Here is a 17,808-nt window from a genome sequence, read left to right as displayed (position 1 = left end):
CTTAAGGGCATTTCCTTTTTCACTGAAGGATGATGCAAAACACTGGCTACGAACTTACAAACTAGGTCTATCAGGACATGGGAAGACATGACTAAAAAGTTCCTTGACAATACTTCTCATCGGCAAAAAACGGGGAATTTAGAAGAGAGAACCATAACTTCTGCCAAAAGGACAGAGAAACAGTTTTCGAGGCATGGGAGAGGTACAAAGAGATAGTCATAAAATGCCATAATAGAATTGAATTGTGAATACATCTCCAGGATTTTTGGGATGGACTAACACCTTTCTCACGAAGAACTCTAAGAAATGCAGTTGGAGGTCCTTTAATGAAGAAAACCCCCCAAGGAGATTATTGCGATTCTTGATGAGCTATTAGAAGATGCAAACCAATGGCCTGCTGAAGGGATACATCAGGTGGAATCAAATATGTCAATGCAGGCACATCTCGATCCAATGGAAAGGAGATCGAAAAGTTGGTCCAAAGTCAGCCACCAATAATTTTTGATTTTGCGGGATGGGCCACCCAACACATGAGTACCAGGTCTCAGCTGCAGAAGATGTGGTGAATGTTGTAGGAAGTTATGACAGAGGAAACTATAAATGCGGAAACAATTTCAATTTCATGGGCCAGAGGCACCCCAAATTTTTTTGGAGTCCACTCAGTGATAGTGCGAATGCATGTCAACTAAATAATTCCAGACCTTAGAGATATGGAGCTCCAAGTTTTCTAAATCAGTAGAGGCAGCGGTACCAGCCTCAACATTCCAATCAGTCTAGCATAGAGGATCTGATGAAGGCTTTCATTAATAAGACATATTAGAGATTAGAAACTCATGGTGAAACCATTCAAAACTTAGAGAGGCAAGTTGGGCAGATTGCTAGTTTGTTATTCGAGAGATCTCCAGGAATCATTCCTGCTGATATTGAAAGGAATCCAAAAGAAATATAAATACGGTGACTTTGAGAAGTGGGTAAGTATTGAAGGACAGTATTGCAAAATAAAAGGGTGAGTTGATTGAAAGACGAGTGGAGATTGTGGATGAGCAGAAAAATAACGACAATTAAGAAGGCGAAGTGAGGGAAGATCCAGATGATGGTCTGAAAAAGAACAACAATTCTGAAGTTCCAACAAGAAAGAAGAAAGATAAACAAAGAAGTAATGGTAAGACTGAAGATAGTAAATATATGCTTGCTCTGCCTTTTCCTCGTAAGAAGTGAAGAGAGAAGCTGGGAAAACAATTTGGGCATTTTCTAGAAATGTTCAAGCAAGTGCATGTTAATCTATCTTTCACAGAGGTACTTTCTCAAATGCCAGCATATGCCAAGTTCTTGAAGGAGATATTATCCAATAAGCGAAAAGTAGAAGAGACATCGGTAGTCAGCTCACAGAGCATTGTAGTGCTATTCTACAAAATAATATCCCACGAAAGTGTGGAAATCCAGGGAGTTTTACTATACCTTGTTCTCTAGGGAATAATAAATTTGAAAATTCTTTGTGTGATTCAGTTGCTTCTATTAATCTTATATCTTTGTCTATTTTCAGAAAATTAGAGGAAGAGATTGGAGAAATCAGATCAATACCTGTGTCTTTGCATCTAGTAGATCAGATCTCAATCATTCCTGAAGGAATAGTGGAGGATATGCAAATTTGTGTGGACAAATTTGTGTTCCTTATGGACTTTATTATGGTGAACATGGAAGAGAATAAGGAGGTCCCTCTGATTTTAGGGAGACGTTTCTTGGCTACTGGAAGAGCTATTCTGGATATTTAAAAAAGACTGCTCATGCTAAGAGTGGGGAAAGAAAGGGTGGTGTTCAAAATGAAGGAGGCAATGGGGGCATCTAAGATAAGTCGATTGCACACTCTGATTTTAAGGCAAATGCCCTAAAAGAGCGAGCTGGAGAGGGTAAGCATGACCAGTGTGGAGTGTACTGATCGGGTCCAAGCCTGCACTACAATTGAGTAGCGAGGATAGTCGATGCAGTTTTACCCAACAAAGGTCGGGATCAAATCCACATGGAGTTAATTAGATTGGAGTTATGTTTATATCCGAGTAGAGATGCAGGTTTTGCTCTAAATTACACTTCCACAAATGGTTGATTTTGTATTCTACTTCTACTTCTATTCTATAACATGCAATAGTTAAAACTAAGTGTCGTGTCCCCCTTTTTCCCTCTTTGCATCGGAAAATCGGGTTTATGACATTTTGGGTATGGGATAACTCATTCCTTTTGGGAACTGGGTTTGCATTTGAAGAGTCACCACCTAATGATTTAAGGCACATTAGGACACCTATAAGGTTCATTTCTAAGTTTGTTTGATAACCAGAGACAGGGTAAGGGCTTGAAATTATCCTAAGGAGAAGGTGTTAGGCACCCCTCAGGATCCACTAGTGTGGTTCCCAGCCAAACAGTTTTTTTGTAAATTTTGTACAATTAGCAAACAGACAAGTATGGGTCCAAAGAGTAGGAGATTTAAGTTTAAACACATAAGAGTCTGAAAACAATTATTAAAAGGCAATTTCTGAAAAGAAGTTACAGTTCTACAAATACTTGAGAATATAAAAAAGGAGGGGGTCCTAGGTTTATTTATAATACGGATCACATCAATGCGATACCCGGTATGACACTCCTCAGAAGAAGGGATACACGTGGTATTAGCGCACCGGTCATCATATCCATATCTACCTTTCCCACCCCATTAAGGTATTAAAGCGCGGGTTGGTCTCGACCCATATTGCATGCTATTACCCGTCCTATTCCTATCAGTCCCGGAGGAATTTAGAACTACTATTCCTATAAGAGGGAGGATTTTAGGCTGACTCTTGGGTTTCAAAGGTAAAAAAGGCTAAGGCGACATACAAAACACGTAGGACTGCATATTAGGAGAAACATATAAACAACTAAAAAGCTCATGTATACCTCCTCAACTGAAGCACATAAATGCATGACTTAAGCACATTTAGGGTCTGAATTTTAAAACACCGAAGCAGGATGTTTAGATTGTTGAAGCATATCATATTTATTACATAACTCAGATAAGAAGTCTGAATCAGGCCTGCCTACTGGTTGTAGCCGTGCTAATTAAACAAAGGCGAGTTCAGTTTTATCAAGAAATTACCTAAGGCTTGCCTAAGTGTGTATTGGTGATGTCCTATAAGCATGATATCTATTACTGATTAAGAATGCAGCAGAGCAGTGGTTAATTTCAAAATAGGCGATTTGGATCCTATAGGTATGCTTTCTAAACCATATTAATAAAAGGAGTAGATTGCTTAAGCTAATTTAGAACAGCACGAGTCAACTTGATTTTTTAACTAAACTAAAATGGTCTCAGATCCTATAGACATGCTCTCTATTATTGCTGATTTTAATTCCTATAGATATGGTATCTACGTATTAAAAGCTGATTTTGGTCCTAAACATGGTATCTAATTGAGCATACAGTGAAGTAGGCAGGATTTATTTGATTAAAGCGAAATTCCTATAGGCATGATTTCTATTAAAAATACTGATTTTAATTTTATAGACATGATATCTATTTGTTAGAAAGTAAAGCATGCAGAACTTGAATTAAAATAGAGCAGATCCTATAGGCATGTTCTCTACCCTTCTAATATCTAAAACATGCATAATTACCCCATCCCTTTTCACTAGCCAACCCCAATATTTGTTACAAAATTACAGACCAAATACAGAATTACATCAGAAAAGTGTAAAAATAAGAAGTTACAACCATAGGAAGCCTGATTCTAACTACCTCTCTGAGTTGTGGAATAAACCACCTCAAATGCCACTTGTTTCAAAGCTTTCTCAGACCTGGGTGTGTCAAAGTTCCCTAAGGGTCTCAATGGACTCCGGGCAGTGCTTACACCCAGGTTTGCATAACCAAATAGAGATGAGTGCGGTGTGGAAGGGCCAACCCTTATGTGTCCAAGTTCAGAGGGAGCTCAAGGGTCCCAAGGCAAGGCTCACACAAGAGGGGCAGAACCTAGGTTCTAAGAGTATAGTGGAAGTGCAGAAATAGAAATTTATTTAAAACTAGGTTGAGAATAGTAAGGGGTAAGGATGATTCGAAAACAGTAGTAGTAAAACTTAAACTACACAGAATCAGTAATTGCACAAAGGGGTCAGGGGTTTTAGGAATACATTACATGAAGCATATGACCCCAGGAAGGGTCAGGTTTGGACATGCACAACAATAGATGATGCTGGCATGCCCACAAACCAGCTAGAGAACACAAACACATAGAGGGATATGGGGGTTTGGGATTCATAAGTCAGCAAATCACATAACAAGTGACTGACAGAGTACATACATAAGGGAAAACATTAATTTAGAAGGGGAGGGAGCAGACTACAACATGCTTAGTAATGTAACTTGATTGCATAAACATAAGCAGAAGCAGGCAAGAGTGAAGGAAACTGAAACAGCTAAAGAAACATGTTGTTGTTGATACTTGAAGATTAACTAGGACATACCGGTAGAGAAGCAAGTGCAGAAAGGAAAAGTAAGCAAATTTCCACAGCCTAGCCTTGACTTTCAGCCGGCTAGACAAAGTAGTAGCACAAGTAGTAAGAGAGAGCTTTGAGTGAAGTGTGTGTTCTAAACTCAGATGGTTCGTGTCTTTGAAAGAAAAGAGGGTTGGTATTTATAGTTTTGAAAACAGGTGAAGAATGAGGTAATAAGTAAAGCCTTAACACAAACATGGAAACAATCACAAGTTAGAATCAATTACCACAAGTGATTCCCTTTAATTAAGGAATCACTGTCTAACGGGTAGCAGCAGGTCTAATTAAGGAAAGAAAGTCAGTTTGGAGACAGATTGATTATTGTCATAAAAGGGGCAGTAAAAGCATAAAGTAAACAACCAAGTCTAAGTACAAAGATATGCTTATTTTGGAAAAGATTCAGCAAGATAAGCATCAAGGTAAAGGGAAAGGAATCAATTAATTTTAAACAGGCGAGTGAAATTAGGGGTCATAAAAGAAAAGCTTTTGAAATCAGTCACCAAATCAAGATCAATCAAGGAAGAAACACGATTCTGCACTTCAGTATATAAATAGAGTGAACAAAAGCATCAGACATGCGAGGCCAAGCACATTGGCAAAATAAACAACATACAATAGTAGCAGAAATAAGCTAAGATTCAGTAGTAGAAAGATATTTGAAGCATAGTAGTCAAGTATGTCAAGTAATCACATAGAATCAACAGTGAAGAAAACATGAAACAGGTAAAGAGAATCAAAAACAAATAAAGGTCTCACAGTATCAAGTGAGGAAAACCTTTTAAGAAATTAGGGTTTCACCAATAGTCGAGTTAAAAGATAGTAAAGCTCAGAATCAGATAAGTCACACAAAGAAAAGAGAGTTTGAAACAATGAACTTTTGATCGAGTCAAGTATACATTAAAACATGCAATTTCAGACCAAAAGACCTAGGGTTTTCCACAATAATCGAGTTTAAAATATGGTAAAACTCTGAATCAGATAAGTCAAGCAAGAACGGAGAACTTAATCGAACAAACACACATTTAAGCAAACAGTTTCAGAACTCGAGTGAGATCAAAAAGGAATTAGGGTTTTCAATATGTTGACTCAGATAGAAGAACAATATGAGCAAAACATAGCAAAATCACAAACAACATTAAAATCGGAGAAGAGATCTTTTGAAAAACTTAAAGGAAAACCCTAATGAAGAGTCGTTTTGAAAGAAAAGTTGAAGAACTTTCGAGAAAACACTTAAGCATAGATCTATGGTAGATATGAAAGAAAAAATCAAAAGATCTTAATGATTAGGGTTTCAAAAAACCCAGAAAAGGTGAGAAAGGCCTTGAAAGTTTCCGATCTAACCAGGAGAGTCAAGGATCTGCCTTGAAAGGCCATGAGTGACCGGAGAAAGGTCATGGATGGTCGGAGATAGGCCATGAACTGAAGTCGAGCAAGGATTGGACCAAATCCCTTTGAGGTATGGCCATGAAACCACAGAAACAAACATCTAGGAGCCATAGGAGGTTGATACATATCTCAAATGACCATGAGAGGCCATGGATTAGACAGGGGTTGAGGTGGAGTAGGGTGGGGTTAGATGGAGGCGGCTAGGGTTCATGAGGGGTTTCAAAAAGAGAGACAAGGGTGATTCAAGGACGGCGGTTGGTGAAAAATGAGGTAGGTTCAGGGGTCGTTTAAGGTTAAAAAAGGAAGGGAGGACGGTGGTCGTTGATCTAAATGATCAACGGCTAGGATTAAAGGGGCTAGATGGGGAATCCGGGTTGGGTCATTTAAATTGGGTTGGGGTCGGGTTTAAAACGGAATTGGGCTGGGAAATTGGGTTTAAATTGGGGGTCAGATTTAGGCTATAATTGAAATGTAATTGGGCTATTATTTAAATAGCCAATTTTCCTATTTTAAAATTATTAAAATAGTAAATTAATTTCTGTAAACAAATTAAAAGCACTAAAATGATTTATAACATATAATTGACAATTTAAAATACATGACTTAATTTTATAAGTATAAAATACAATTGAATCTTAAAAGAGCTAATATTGTAATTATATACAAGTTTGAATAAGGTTTTAAGATATGTTGGTTCCTTTGGTTGAGGTCCCGGGGGCCTCGTATGAGTTTCGGGCGGTCAATCGGATCATTTTGAAGTTGGAAAAATTGTAGAAATTGCAGGTTCAACTGTTGCAGAATTTTGCCCTTCGCGATCGCGTTGGGAGTCTCACTATTGATAAAGGGGGAAATAAATTGATTTAAAAACCTTTAAAAATTATGAAAAAAATAATAAAACATTTGGACATGCTAATATATGCATATATATATATATATATGCTATTTTGAAGGTATTTTACATATTGAAAAATATATAAAGAAAAATCGGGTATCAACACTAAGTACAATGTTTTTGTTGATTGTTTTCAAAGATTAAAAGGGACTAGGTAGTGACGTCCGCCTAGGTGGATATCTAACGGGTATTGAGATATGATTGGGGTCGTGATATAACAATCACACATAAGTGCTCACTCTATACCTCTCGGTAGTTTGAGTGACTTATCCCAATCTGGCTTTCTCAAGTCCAAATGGGTGTTCATGCATAACAAATGATATTGGCTCAAGTCGGGTATTATTATCTCTAGGTTTAACCCTTTAATTGGGGTTATCAATCTCTTGAATGCACCCTAATTTCTTGTTAACCTAATTTTCCTAGACTTAGTCCCTCTTTCTCAAGAAGAGTCTAAGTCATAAAGGCACGAATCAGTGTTTGCAACTACCAATTCTACAATTAAAGCATGAATTAGGCTAAATATCACTAACCCATAAATAATTAAGTCCTAAAATTTAAGACACATTAAATATCCATACTAGGGTTGTGTCACAGCCCTAGCTATGGGTTTAGCTACTCATGAAAATAGTAGAAGTCAAAGATGAAAATGAAATATAAGCCATAAGATTCAAATACAAGATGAAAATCTAAAGATTGAAGGAAAATCTACTCTAAAATTACTCAGAAAGGTAAAAAACAGGTGTTCACGTGTTCAACAAGTAACCTAAAATGTAAAAAAGATATATTTATTCTAGGCTGAAATTTTCGGACAAAAATTCCCCTGCGATGAATTCACGGAGGCATAATTCTGACCGCATCCGCGCTTGGACATTTGCGGTCGCACAATAGCAAGCGCGGTCCGTGTTTCTTCAATTCCGGGCTTGGGTTGGACTTGGTTTCGCGGACAACATAATTTTATCTGTATCCGTATGTGCTTCAATCGTGGCCGTGTAATTTGGACGCGAACCACGTTCTTCTATTAAGCATGACCTGCAGGGTTTCTGAACTTCAATCACCGCTCTCAGCGAAAATACCACTGCGGCCGTGTCAAATATTCTGCAGCCGCACTTTTCCATTGCGGTCAGCGGTAGAACTTGTGCTCAAATTAGGCTCTCTGAACTTTAATTTTGTGGGCCGCATATTTGTGGACGCCTCAGTGGTGGTCCTCTCGCGGCCACATATTTTGTCCGCTCTCCGCGCTCTAGTTCCCAGTCTTTAGTCTATGCAAGTTTACTCCTTCATGAGTTTATTTTGGCTTCTTTGCCTCATTTTGACCAAAGTAAGCATAGTAAATTAATTTTCGGAAATACTTTTACAATTTTTTTATCCAAAACCTAAGCAAAAGAGAGCATAAGATAGGTTAAAATCCATAGTTATCAACTCCCCCAAACTTAAGTTTTTGCTTGTCCTCAAGGAAACAAAGTAATTCCCACCTCCACAAGAAACAAGAAAGGAAAATTTCAGCTTCCTAAGGTGATTTCATCAAGCATCAATTGGTACTAACAATTACCCTCAACACAAATGCATTATCAACAACACACAACCTTTTGAGTACCATAGTTCTAATGTAACACTAGAGCATCAAGAATTGACTGAATTCACCAAGAAAGCTCGCTCTATTACGTAGGTCGTTATGGAACCTAAACTCTTTCTCCTCTACTCTCCATAAGCAAATCTCAATTAAGAATTGAAGCACTCAAAACAAGGATTGTGAAGAAGTACACTCATCTCTCACAAGGGAATGTCACAAGTCCTGCTTCAAGTACCATAAGCTTGCCCATTATGTGAATCACCACTAATGTAAGCTCACTCACCCCGAGATCTTATAGGAATTTTGCGGGAATGTAATGAAGGCTTTTGGATCAAGGTAGGATATATTGGTCTATGAAGGTTTCATCTTTCCTTAAGCACTTCATTTTCTCATTTTAGCTCACACTTTCTTGACTCTTTGAGTCATTTTCTTCTTCATAAGGGGAACTAGAGAGACACACTGTCACTCTTTCTTGTTCATGACAATTATTTTTCTCCTTTTCTAATCATTTAAAGCCTTTCATCATTGTTTTCATTGAATCCCTTTATTTTACTATACTATTAAACTTTCTTTTTGACTTTTTGGCTTTTTGCATTTCCTTTTCTTCATTCTGTACCTTTTATCACTTTCACATTCCCCGTCTCTCCCCCCAAACTTATGCTTTTGCCAATTTGAATGCTAAGAAAATATCGGGTGCCAAGAGAGGATCATTATAGAATGGATAAAGGTTTATATCATGGTTATCGAAAGAACAAGGGCTTCGGCTCAACGGGGTTGACTAGGGATATCATATTTGGTGGGTTATGGATGCTTTCAAGTTTCAAGTTGGATCAAGGAGATCCTATATTCATTTCTCAAGACGAGCTACACTTAGAATTTCGCCTAGACAAATATTCAGGGCAAGTTCTAGACTTATTGGCACGAGACTTGGACTTGTAAATCAATACCTTACCTCACAAACTGTTGGATTGCTAAAGAGAATAGAGTCGAGAGCCCACAACAACCCTAGCTAAGATTGAGCAACACAAATGGTTCCAAGAAGCCACTCGATGATTGTTTAGTCAACACAAGAGTTTGAAGGTCACACTAGAGCTATTCTTTTCCAATCAACTTGTTTCCAACCATAAGGTAAAAGGTAAATATATTAGGCCCAAGTGAAGCTTGCGTGAAACACTTTTATTCATTACTACTATTTACACAAAACATAAAGAAAACAGACTCAAACCCTTAAGAAGGTTGGCATGCCATCCATCATTGGGAAGAGCCACCCGGTTCACACAACATCTATCTTTAGAAAGAACCGTGGCATTAAGAAAACCAAAGACTTATTGATCACGAAGCTAAGAATTAAAAAAAAACTACTAAAGGAAGTAAAAAGCTGAGTTATTAAGGAAAAAGAACTAAAGAAGTTATAAAGTAGACTACAAAATGAATATATACAATAATAGGAAGAAACGAATATATACAAAATGGGAATGAATATATACATGGAATGGTAAAGTTATATACATACCAAAAGTGAAAAATAACGAAAGTAAAAAATAACAATAAGTAAAAATAAAGAAAAATAGTATCATAATTATTACATGCCAGTCATCAAATCAAAATAAGACCCCCCCCCCCCCCAAATAAAAGCTAGCATTGTCCTCAATGCTAAAAGCAAAAATAAGATCAGGGAAGGGATAGAGAGTAAAGAAAACTCCCTATGTCGTCTGCATTGGGTCCTGCACATCAGTGGGGTCCTCGGATTGCATAGGATCAGAAGCTCCCACCGGGTCCTCTAATTGGATCTCCAAATCTGACTGGGGGATCAGGGGTTGCTGAGCATCTGGAACATTTTTGTAGCAGCCTGTGTAGTGACAGTCGGCTTCTCAGACTGGCCAGCTGCTGGTGTCTCATGCTCTGCTGCCTGTGTTGCTACGTCGTGCTCCTCCAAGAGTAAGTCTAGTGGGATATCTCCAGAAGAAGTGAGTCTTTCCACATCCTTCTTCAACTGCGCCGCTGACTTCTTTGAGGCCCGAGTCTTCTTTATCTTTTTGGCTTGTTTGCCCAGATCCTGTATAGCTTTTCCTTGAGTCACTAAAGTGTTCATGATTTTCTTTTGGTTGTCCAGGAACTTCTTGTGGTTGTCCAAAAGCTCATTTAATGACTCCTCCACTGATAAAGGCACTTGAGGCTGTGCCGGAGCTGACTGAGCTGCTACTGCACTAGATAAGATAGACTGCTTTGATGTAGCCGCCTGCATCTAGTTGTTGATACTGGACAAAGTCTGAGAAAGCCTCAGTGCATTCTGGGGGTAGGCGGAAGAAGATAGCACAAACATGGGTATGGTGATGGATGGCCCGGATGAAAGTGGAGGTGCGACAACTAAGGATCCCCCTGCTGTGGAAGGCTCTAACCCTATGGCTACTACCCTTGGCTCTTCAGACTGGCTAGTGGGAATAGTAGTTTTACCCTTTGCTCTAGGGTTATCCGGTCATTTGGTGTTGTACCATGAGAAGGGCTTCTTTGGCTTTGTCTTAGTGTCATAATCCTTCTTCTCAGCTTCCTAGTCCTCAAAATACATGGTGAGGAAATTAGGGTAGGGATAGGATCTCTCATTCTTCCCAACTGCCTTTGTGATGTTGTAATGCATGAGGTTCCCCAGATTGATGGGATACCCCACCATGATTGAGGCTATCAAAACACACTGGGTGAGAGGAAGGACATTGTCATGCTGACAGGAATCCAGCTGGCTGCAAACAAAGGTGGACCACCCTTTGGCTTCAAAGCTGAGGGTGTTTCTGGCTATTGGGAACCCAGTTGTGAGCCATGCCGGTGTCGTCCCGGGAGCTAATATCTCCGCCACCCATGGACGGGCTGCTTCACCAAGCGCTAGCTTTTCCAAATATTGCATAGCTTCCACATTCTTGAAACCAGCATACTGATTCAACGTCTTGTCATCGAATCGGATCCTCAAATTCTGGACCTTTGTCACTGTAGTGCTCTTTTTGATGTGGACAACGTTAGCATAGAATTCCTTGACAAGAAATTCATTGGCATCCGGAACCTTGCTGGTGAACCATTTCCAACCTACTCTCTCCTCAAATTGCCTTTTTACATTTGGATTGTGGGGAAGAAGGTCTCGCTCAATGAATTGCCTCTCAAGGGTGAGTGCCCTTTGGGGCCACCATTCTCGAAATTTCTGGTAGTCTAACTCACTGACAAATATGTACTACCACTCTTCCGGATTTCTTGATCTTTCCAAACCCCTAACAATAGTATCATCCCCTCTCCCATCATCTGGAACCTCGTCATCAATATCAATATCAACATCAATATGGGTCGGGCAGTTGGTGAGGCCGAAGTTGCATCAGGTGGGGGAGATGATCCTGAAGCCTCACTACTTTCTTCTGAGCCATCGGACGACCTATAAGGAGAGGTAGTTTCATCTCTTAACTGGTATTTCCCCGGGAAATTTGTGGGGACATGTGTGGGCACAGAGTCACCTTCCGAAGCTTCTCGGGAAGGGACGTACTCACTCGTATCAGAGTGGTCCACTGCTCTATCCGTAGCTTTGATGGCAGCTCTCACTTTTCCAATGGACTTTTGGATTGATAGTGGTAACTTGGTCTTGCTTTTTCCCCTGCCTCGGGAGGGTTCTACCCTCCCTTTACCTTTATCGCTTCCATGTCAGGATCAGACTATTGTCTGCAGCAAACAAGCAAAGATGACCAGTCAGAATCAAAGCTTTAAGTGAATTAGAATATTGCAGTTGAAATGCATAACTATTTCCCAGAACTAGGCATCGCAGACCGCAAAAAAGCAATCGCAACCGCGAAGTGCCCACCGCAGACCGCGAAAAAGTAACTGCGGCCCACCCATGTCCCCACAAATTAGGGACCGCGGACCAAAAAAAAGTGGACCGCGGTCCGCAAAATTGAAAAAGCACGGGCACTGAGGAACATTTGTAACTTAGGGTTTTTACTAAGTGCAAACAATTGTGTAATTACACGCATAGTTAATAAACATATCCCTCATTAGGCATGTAAAACAATTACCCATATGAATCTAAGCAACAATTAAGCGTGATTTTGATTTTGGCATGTATAAACCCTAATTAAAAAGAAAATATTAAAACTAAGAGAGAAGAAAAGCAAAAATATAAAAGCAACGCAATGATTTGAGCATACCAGTTGTGGAATTGAGAGAAAATTGGACTCTTGTTTAGTGAAATGAAACTGGGAACTACACAGATGAAGGTGAACAGTTCCATTGTCCGGTGGGAAATCAGGGTTCGAAAAGGGTAAAAGGTCTAAAGACCTCCTATTTATACTTAACGGTTGCAGACCCCACCAACTAACTTGAACGCGGCCGCAAAATTCTATCGCAATCCGCGTTCTTTTACCTGATGAAGAGTTGTTGCAAAGACTATACAGCTAAGAGTGAAAAAACAAGCGCAACCGTGAAAGAGTAATCGGACCGCGAAATTTCAACCGCGGACGCGAATACAACTTCAGAGAGTTGCTACTCTGGACTTTTCAAGTCCGTGTCCGCTGACCATTTTCTCCCCCGCGAAAAGCACCCACTGACCGTGAAATTTTGAGCGCGGTCAGCATAATTCTCACACTTAGGCAAATTTTTTAGCAATAGTGTGCACTGCACCAACAATTCCTACACAAATCGCATAACCAGTTAGTTCAAAATAGAGCTTAATCTAAGAAGAAAATGAAAAAGACAGAAAAAACACTTGGGTTGCCTCCCAAGAAGTGCCTGATTTAACGTCGCGACAAGACACATGTTACCATCAATCACTTGAAATGGATCATTGCCTCCACGTGGCTATCATCAAACTTGCCAAGATAGTTCTTCACTTTGTGCCCATTTACTCGGAAGATTTCACGATTTTTGTTTTTCAAATCAAGAGCACCAAACGGAGTTACATGCACTACTTCAAAAGGGCCACTCCATTTTGACTTGAGCTTTCTCGAAAATAGTCGTAACCGAGAGTTGAATAGAAGAACCAAGTCACCATACTTGAATTCCTTGCTTCAGGCATATTTGTCATGTAAGTACTTCATCTTGTCCTTATACAAGCACGAGTTGGAATAAGCATGAAAGTGGAACTCATCAAGTTCATTTAGTTGCTCTACCCGAAGATTTGCAGCTACATCCCATTCAAATTAACTTCTTCAGCTCCCTCATGGCCTTGTGCTCTAACTTAATCGGGAGATGGCATGATTTCCCAAAGACCAACCGGTATGGATACATACTAATCAGAGTCTTTTACGTAGTTTTGTAAACCCACAAAACATTATCAAGTTTCCTTGACCAATCAGTCCGGTTTGCATTGACAGTTTTTGATAATATGCTCTTTATCTCTCTGTTAGAGACCTCAACTTGTCCACTAGCCTGGGGATGATAAGGGGTTGATACTTTATGATTGACACCATACTTGGAGAGTAAAGTATCAAAGACCTTATTGCAAAAATGAGAAATCCCAACAATTATGATCCCCCTTGGAGTGCCAAACCTCGTGGAGATATTTTTCTTTAAGAACGCCACCACACTTCGTGCCTCATTGTTGGGCAAAGTCACCGCTTCAACCCACTTGGAAACATAATCAATAGCAACCAGAATGTAAGTGTTACTACATGAACTCACAAATGAACCCATGAAGTTGATGCCCCACACGTCAAAGATATCAATCTCAAGAATAGTGGTGAGAGGCATTTCATCCTTCTTAGAAATTCCACTAGCTCTCTGACACTCATCACATCTCTTAACAAGCTCACCAATGTCTTTATACAGTATAGGCCAATAAAATCCACAGCCGAGAACCTTTGAAGTAGTTCTCTCCCTACCATGATGACCATCGTAGGGCAAGGAGTGGCAAGCATCAAGAATACTCATTTGCTCCTCTTCCGGAACACATCTCTGAATCACACCATCATTACAAATCTTGAAAAGATATGGCTCGTCCCAATAATAATCCAAGCTGTCTCGTTTAAGCTTCTTCATTTGGTTAGAAGAGAGCTTACTCGGGACAATGCCGGTCATAAGAAAGTTAGCCATATCGGCGAACCAAGGCATATTATTCAAAGACATAAGAGAGTTGTTCACCCGGAACGAATCATTAATTTCGAGGCCATCATAGGGCCTCCTCTCATCTTCCAAGCGAGACAAGTGGCCCAGCACTTGGTTTTAACTCTCTTTCCGATCAATAATTTCAAGGTCAAACTCTTGAAGCAAAAGAACCCATCTCATCAACCTAACCTTAGAGTCCTTCTTTGTCATCAAATAACGGAGTGCCGCGTGATCAGTGTGCACAATCACTTTGGTACCCATGAGATATGGCCTGAACTTTTCCATGGTGAAAACAATGGCTGGCAACTCTTTCTCGGTTACCGTATAATTTACTTGGGCGTCATTCCTCGTTTTGCTTGCATAATAGACCGGATAAAATATCTTGTTGATCATTTACCCCAAAATCGCTTCTACCGCAATGTCACTAGCATCACACATGAGCTCAAATGGCAAGCTCCAATTGGGTGTGGTGATGATGGGAGTGGTAGTCAATGTATACTTGAGAAACTCAAAAGCTTTCATGCAATCATCATTAAACACAAACTTTGCATCCTTTTCCAACAACTTGCACAAGGGATTCACCACTTTTGAGAAATCCTTGATGAACCGACGATAGAGCGTCGCATGCCCAAGAAAGCTCCTAACTCCCTTGACAGAAGTGGGAGGAGGGAATTTTGAAATCACTTCAATCTTCGCTTTGTCCACTTTGATACCGTTCTTTGAGATCTTATGGTCGAGGACAATGCCTTCCTCAACCATAAAGTGGCACTTTTCCTAATTAAGCACTAGGTTAGTCTCTTCACATCGGGCCAACACTTTGTCAAGATTACCCAAGCATTCTTCAAAGGAGTCACCCACAATACTAAAATTATCCATGAACACCTCAAGGATGTCCTCCAACATATCTGTAAATATTGTCACCATACACCACTGAAAGGTAGCCGGTGCATTACACAAACCAAATGGCATCCGTGAGAATGCAAATGTGCCATACGGACATGTGAAGGTAGATTTATCTTGGTCTTCCGGTGAAATCAAAATCTGACTGTAACCTGAGTACCCATCAAAAAAGCAATAGTAGGCACGCCCGGTAAGTCTATCCAATATTTGGTCAAGAAAGGGCAATAGAAAATGGTCTTTGCGGGTCACTTTGTTCAGCTTCCGGTAATCCATGCATACCCTCCATCCAGTGACAGTCCTAGTGAGGATCAACTCATTTTTTTCATTTGTAACCACAGTCAAACCCCCCCCCCTATTTGGCACACATTGTACCGATGAAGTCCATGAACTATCCAAAATAGGGTACACAACCCATGCATCTAGCCAATTGATAATTTCCTTCTTGATGACCTCTTGCATGGCCTCATTAAACCTCCTTTGATGTTCTACATAGGGTTTGGCATTATCCTCTAGTATAATCTTGTTCATGCAAAAGGCGGGGCTTTGAATGTCAGCCAAAGTCCATCCAATTGCCTTCTTCCTTCTTTGGAGCACCACAAGGGTGGCATCTACTTGCACGTAAGTTAAGCACGAAGAAAGAATAACAGGTAAAGTTGAACAAAGGGCCCAAGAATTCATACCTAAGGTGTGAAGGCAAAGGCTTCAACTCCAATGTGGGAGGCTCCTCGATTGAGGCTTTGTTGGTGGAGTCTTCCGATTCTCAAGATCCAAGGAAAGTTTTCGGGGCTCATATATATATGAACCCATTCCTCGTAAAGCATTGACACATTCAACTAAGCCTTCATCCTCAGTCACATCATGGTTCAACAACATAACTTCTAAAGGGTCCTCCATATTAATCACATCACTGGTGTCATCAACAATTACCTCGGTCACAAGATCCACAAATGAACATACTTCGTTGGTATTTGGCTGCCTCATTGACTTGCAGACATGGAACACAAATTTTTCATCACCCACCTGGAAGGTGAGCTCCCCTGCTTCCACATTAACTAAATCCTTCCTTGTAGCTAGGAAAGGTCTCCCCGATATGATCGACACTCATAGTCAACCTTGCAGTCAAGAATCACAAAATCCGCGGGAAGTATGAACTTGTCGACCTGAACTAGCACATCATCAATGATCCCCAATGGTCTCTTCATTGTTCTATCCACCATTTGTAACCTCATGGAAGTGGGCCTTGGTTGCCTAATCCCCAATGTCTTGAACACGGAATACGGCATCAAGTTAATGCTTGCCCCCAAGTCTCACAAAGCTTTGGCAAAATTGGCACTATCAATAGTGCACAGGATTGTAAAAGCACTGGGGTCCTCTAGCTTTGGGGACATGGAATTTACAATGGCACTCACTTGATGTGTCATCTTGAGCGTTTCACAATTCATGGATCTCTTCTTGGTTATCAAGTCTTTCATAAACTTGGCATATCCTGGCATTTGTTCTAGAGATTCCACCAAAGGCACATTTATCGACAAACTCTTTATCATATCAATAAATTTCTTGAATGGATTCTCATTATTTTGTTTAGCAAGCCTTTAAGCGTATGGTGGAGGTGGCCTTGGCAAAGGAGTTTTGGCTTTAGGCACTACCGTTTCTGGTATGTCTATCACGTGTTCCCTAGACGGGTTCACATCATTTTGTGTTTCATCCACATTGTCATCAATGTCAATTCTCGCTTCTTTATTCACATTCTCATCACTCACTTGCACATCATTGCTTGTCTCATCATCATCTTGTACCAACACATCATCATTTACAACCTTTCTTGCATTAGAGGTACTAGCAACTCCACCTCTACCACTCCTTGAAGTTACCGCCATAGCATGGCCTGTATTATTTCCTCCCTTCGGGTTTACTACCATGTTACTAGGTACTGTCCCCTTAGGGAGAGTATTCATAGCTTGAGAAATTTGGCCAAGTTGGACCTCCAAGTTGAGGATAGAATTATTGTGGGATGCCAATTGGGAATCGGAGTCGGCATTTTTCTTCATCATTTGCTCAAACATTGACTCAATCCGTCCCATATCATTGTTGGACGAGCTAGGACCTTGTGTTGGATATGGAGGCGGGTTGTTTGGTTGTTGAAACATCGGAGGCCTTTGAAAGCCCCGCCCCGATTCCCTTGATTATTATTCCAACCCCTTGGTTGTTATTGCCTCCCTCAAATGCTATTGTTAGTGCCACCCCAGTTGCCTTGGTTACCTTGGTTGCCCCAATTTTGATTGGTGTTCCCCTAGTTGCTTTGATTGTTGTTGTTACCACTGTTCCAATTTCCTTGTTGGTTTTGATTTCCCCAATTTCCTTGGGATCTCCACTATTGTTGTTGATTCGGAGTATTGCCCCGTTGTCCTTGGTTGTTGTTCACATACTGAACCTCTTTACGTTGGTCATCATACACATCATCTTGATTGTAACCACTACTACC

The 17,808-nt window shown here is 40.2% G+C and overlaps 1 protein-coding gene across 1 annotated transcript; it reads right to left on the bottom strand.

Annotated features, from left to right (window-relative positions):
- Positions 1–14,819: 14,819 nt before the first annotated feature.
- On the bottom strand, positions 14,820–15,185 carry LOC138881614 (uncharacterized mitochondrial protein AtMg00860-like). The gene has a single exon (XM_070161852.1). It carries the CDS (start codon positions 15,183–15,185, stop codon positions 14,820–14,822), a length of 366 nt encoding a protein of 121 aa, XP_070017953.1.
- Between the last annotated feature and the right edge of the window lie 2,623 nt (positions 15,186–17,808).

Source organism: Nicotiana sylvestris, chromosome 11, assembly GCF_000393655.2.
Source record: "Nicotiana sylvestris chromosome 11, ASM39365v2, whole genome shotgun sequence".
NCBI classification, from domain to species: domain Eukaryota; kingdom Viridiplantae; phylum Streptophyta; class Magnoliopsida; order Solanales; family Solanaceae; genus Nicotiana; species Nicotiana sylvestris.
The sequence above is the reverse complement of the archived record's forward strand: the minus strand, read 5'-3'. Positions and strand labels throughout refer to the sequence as shown.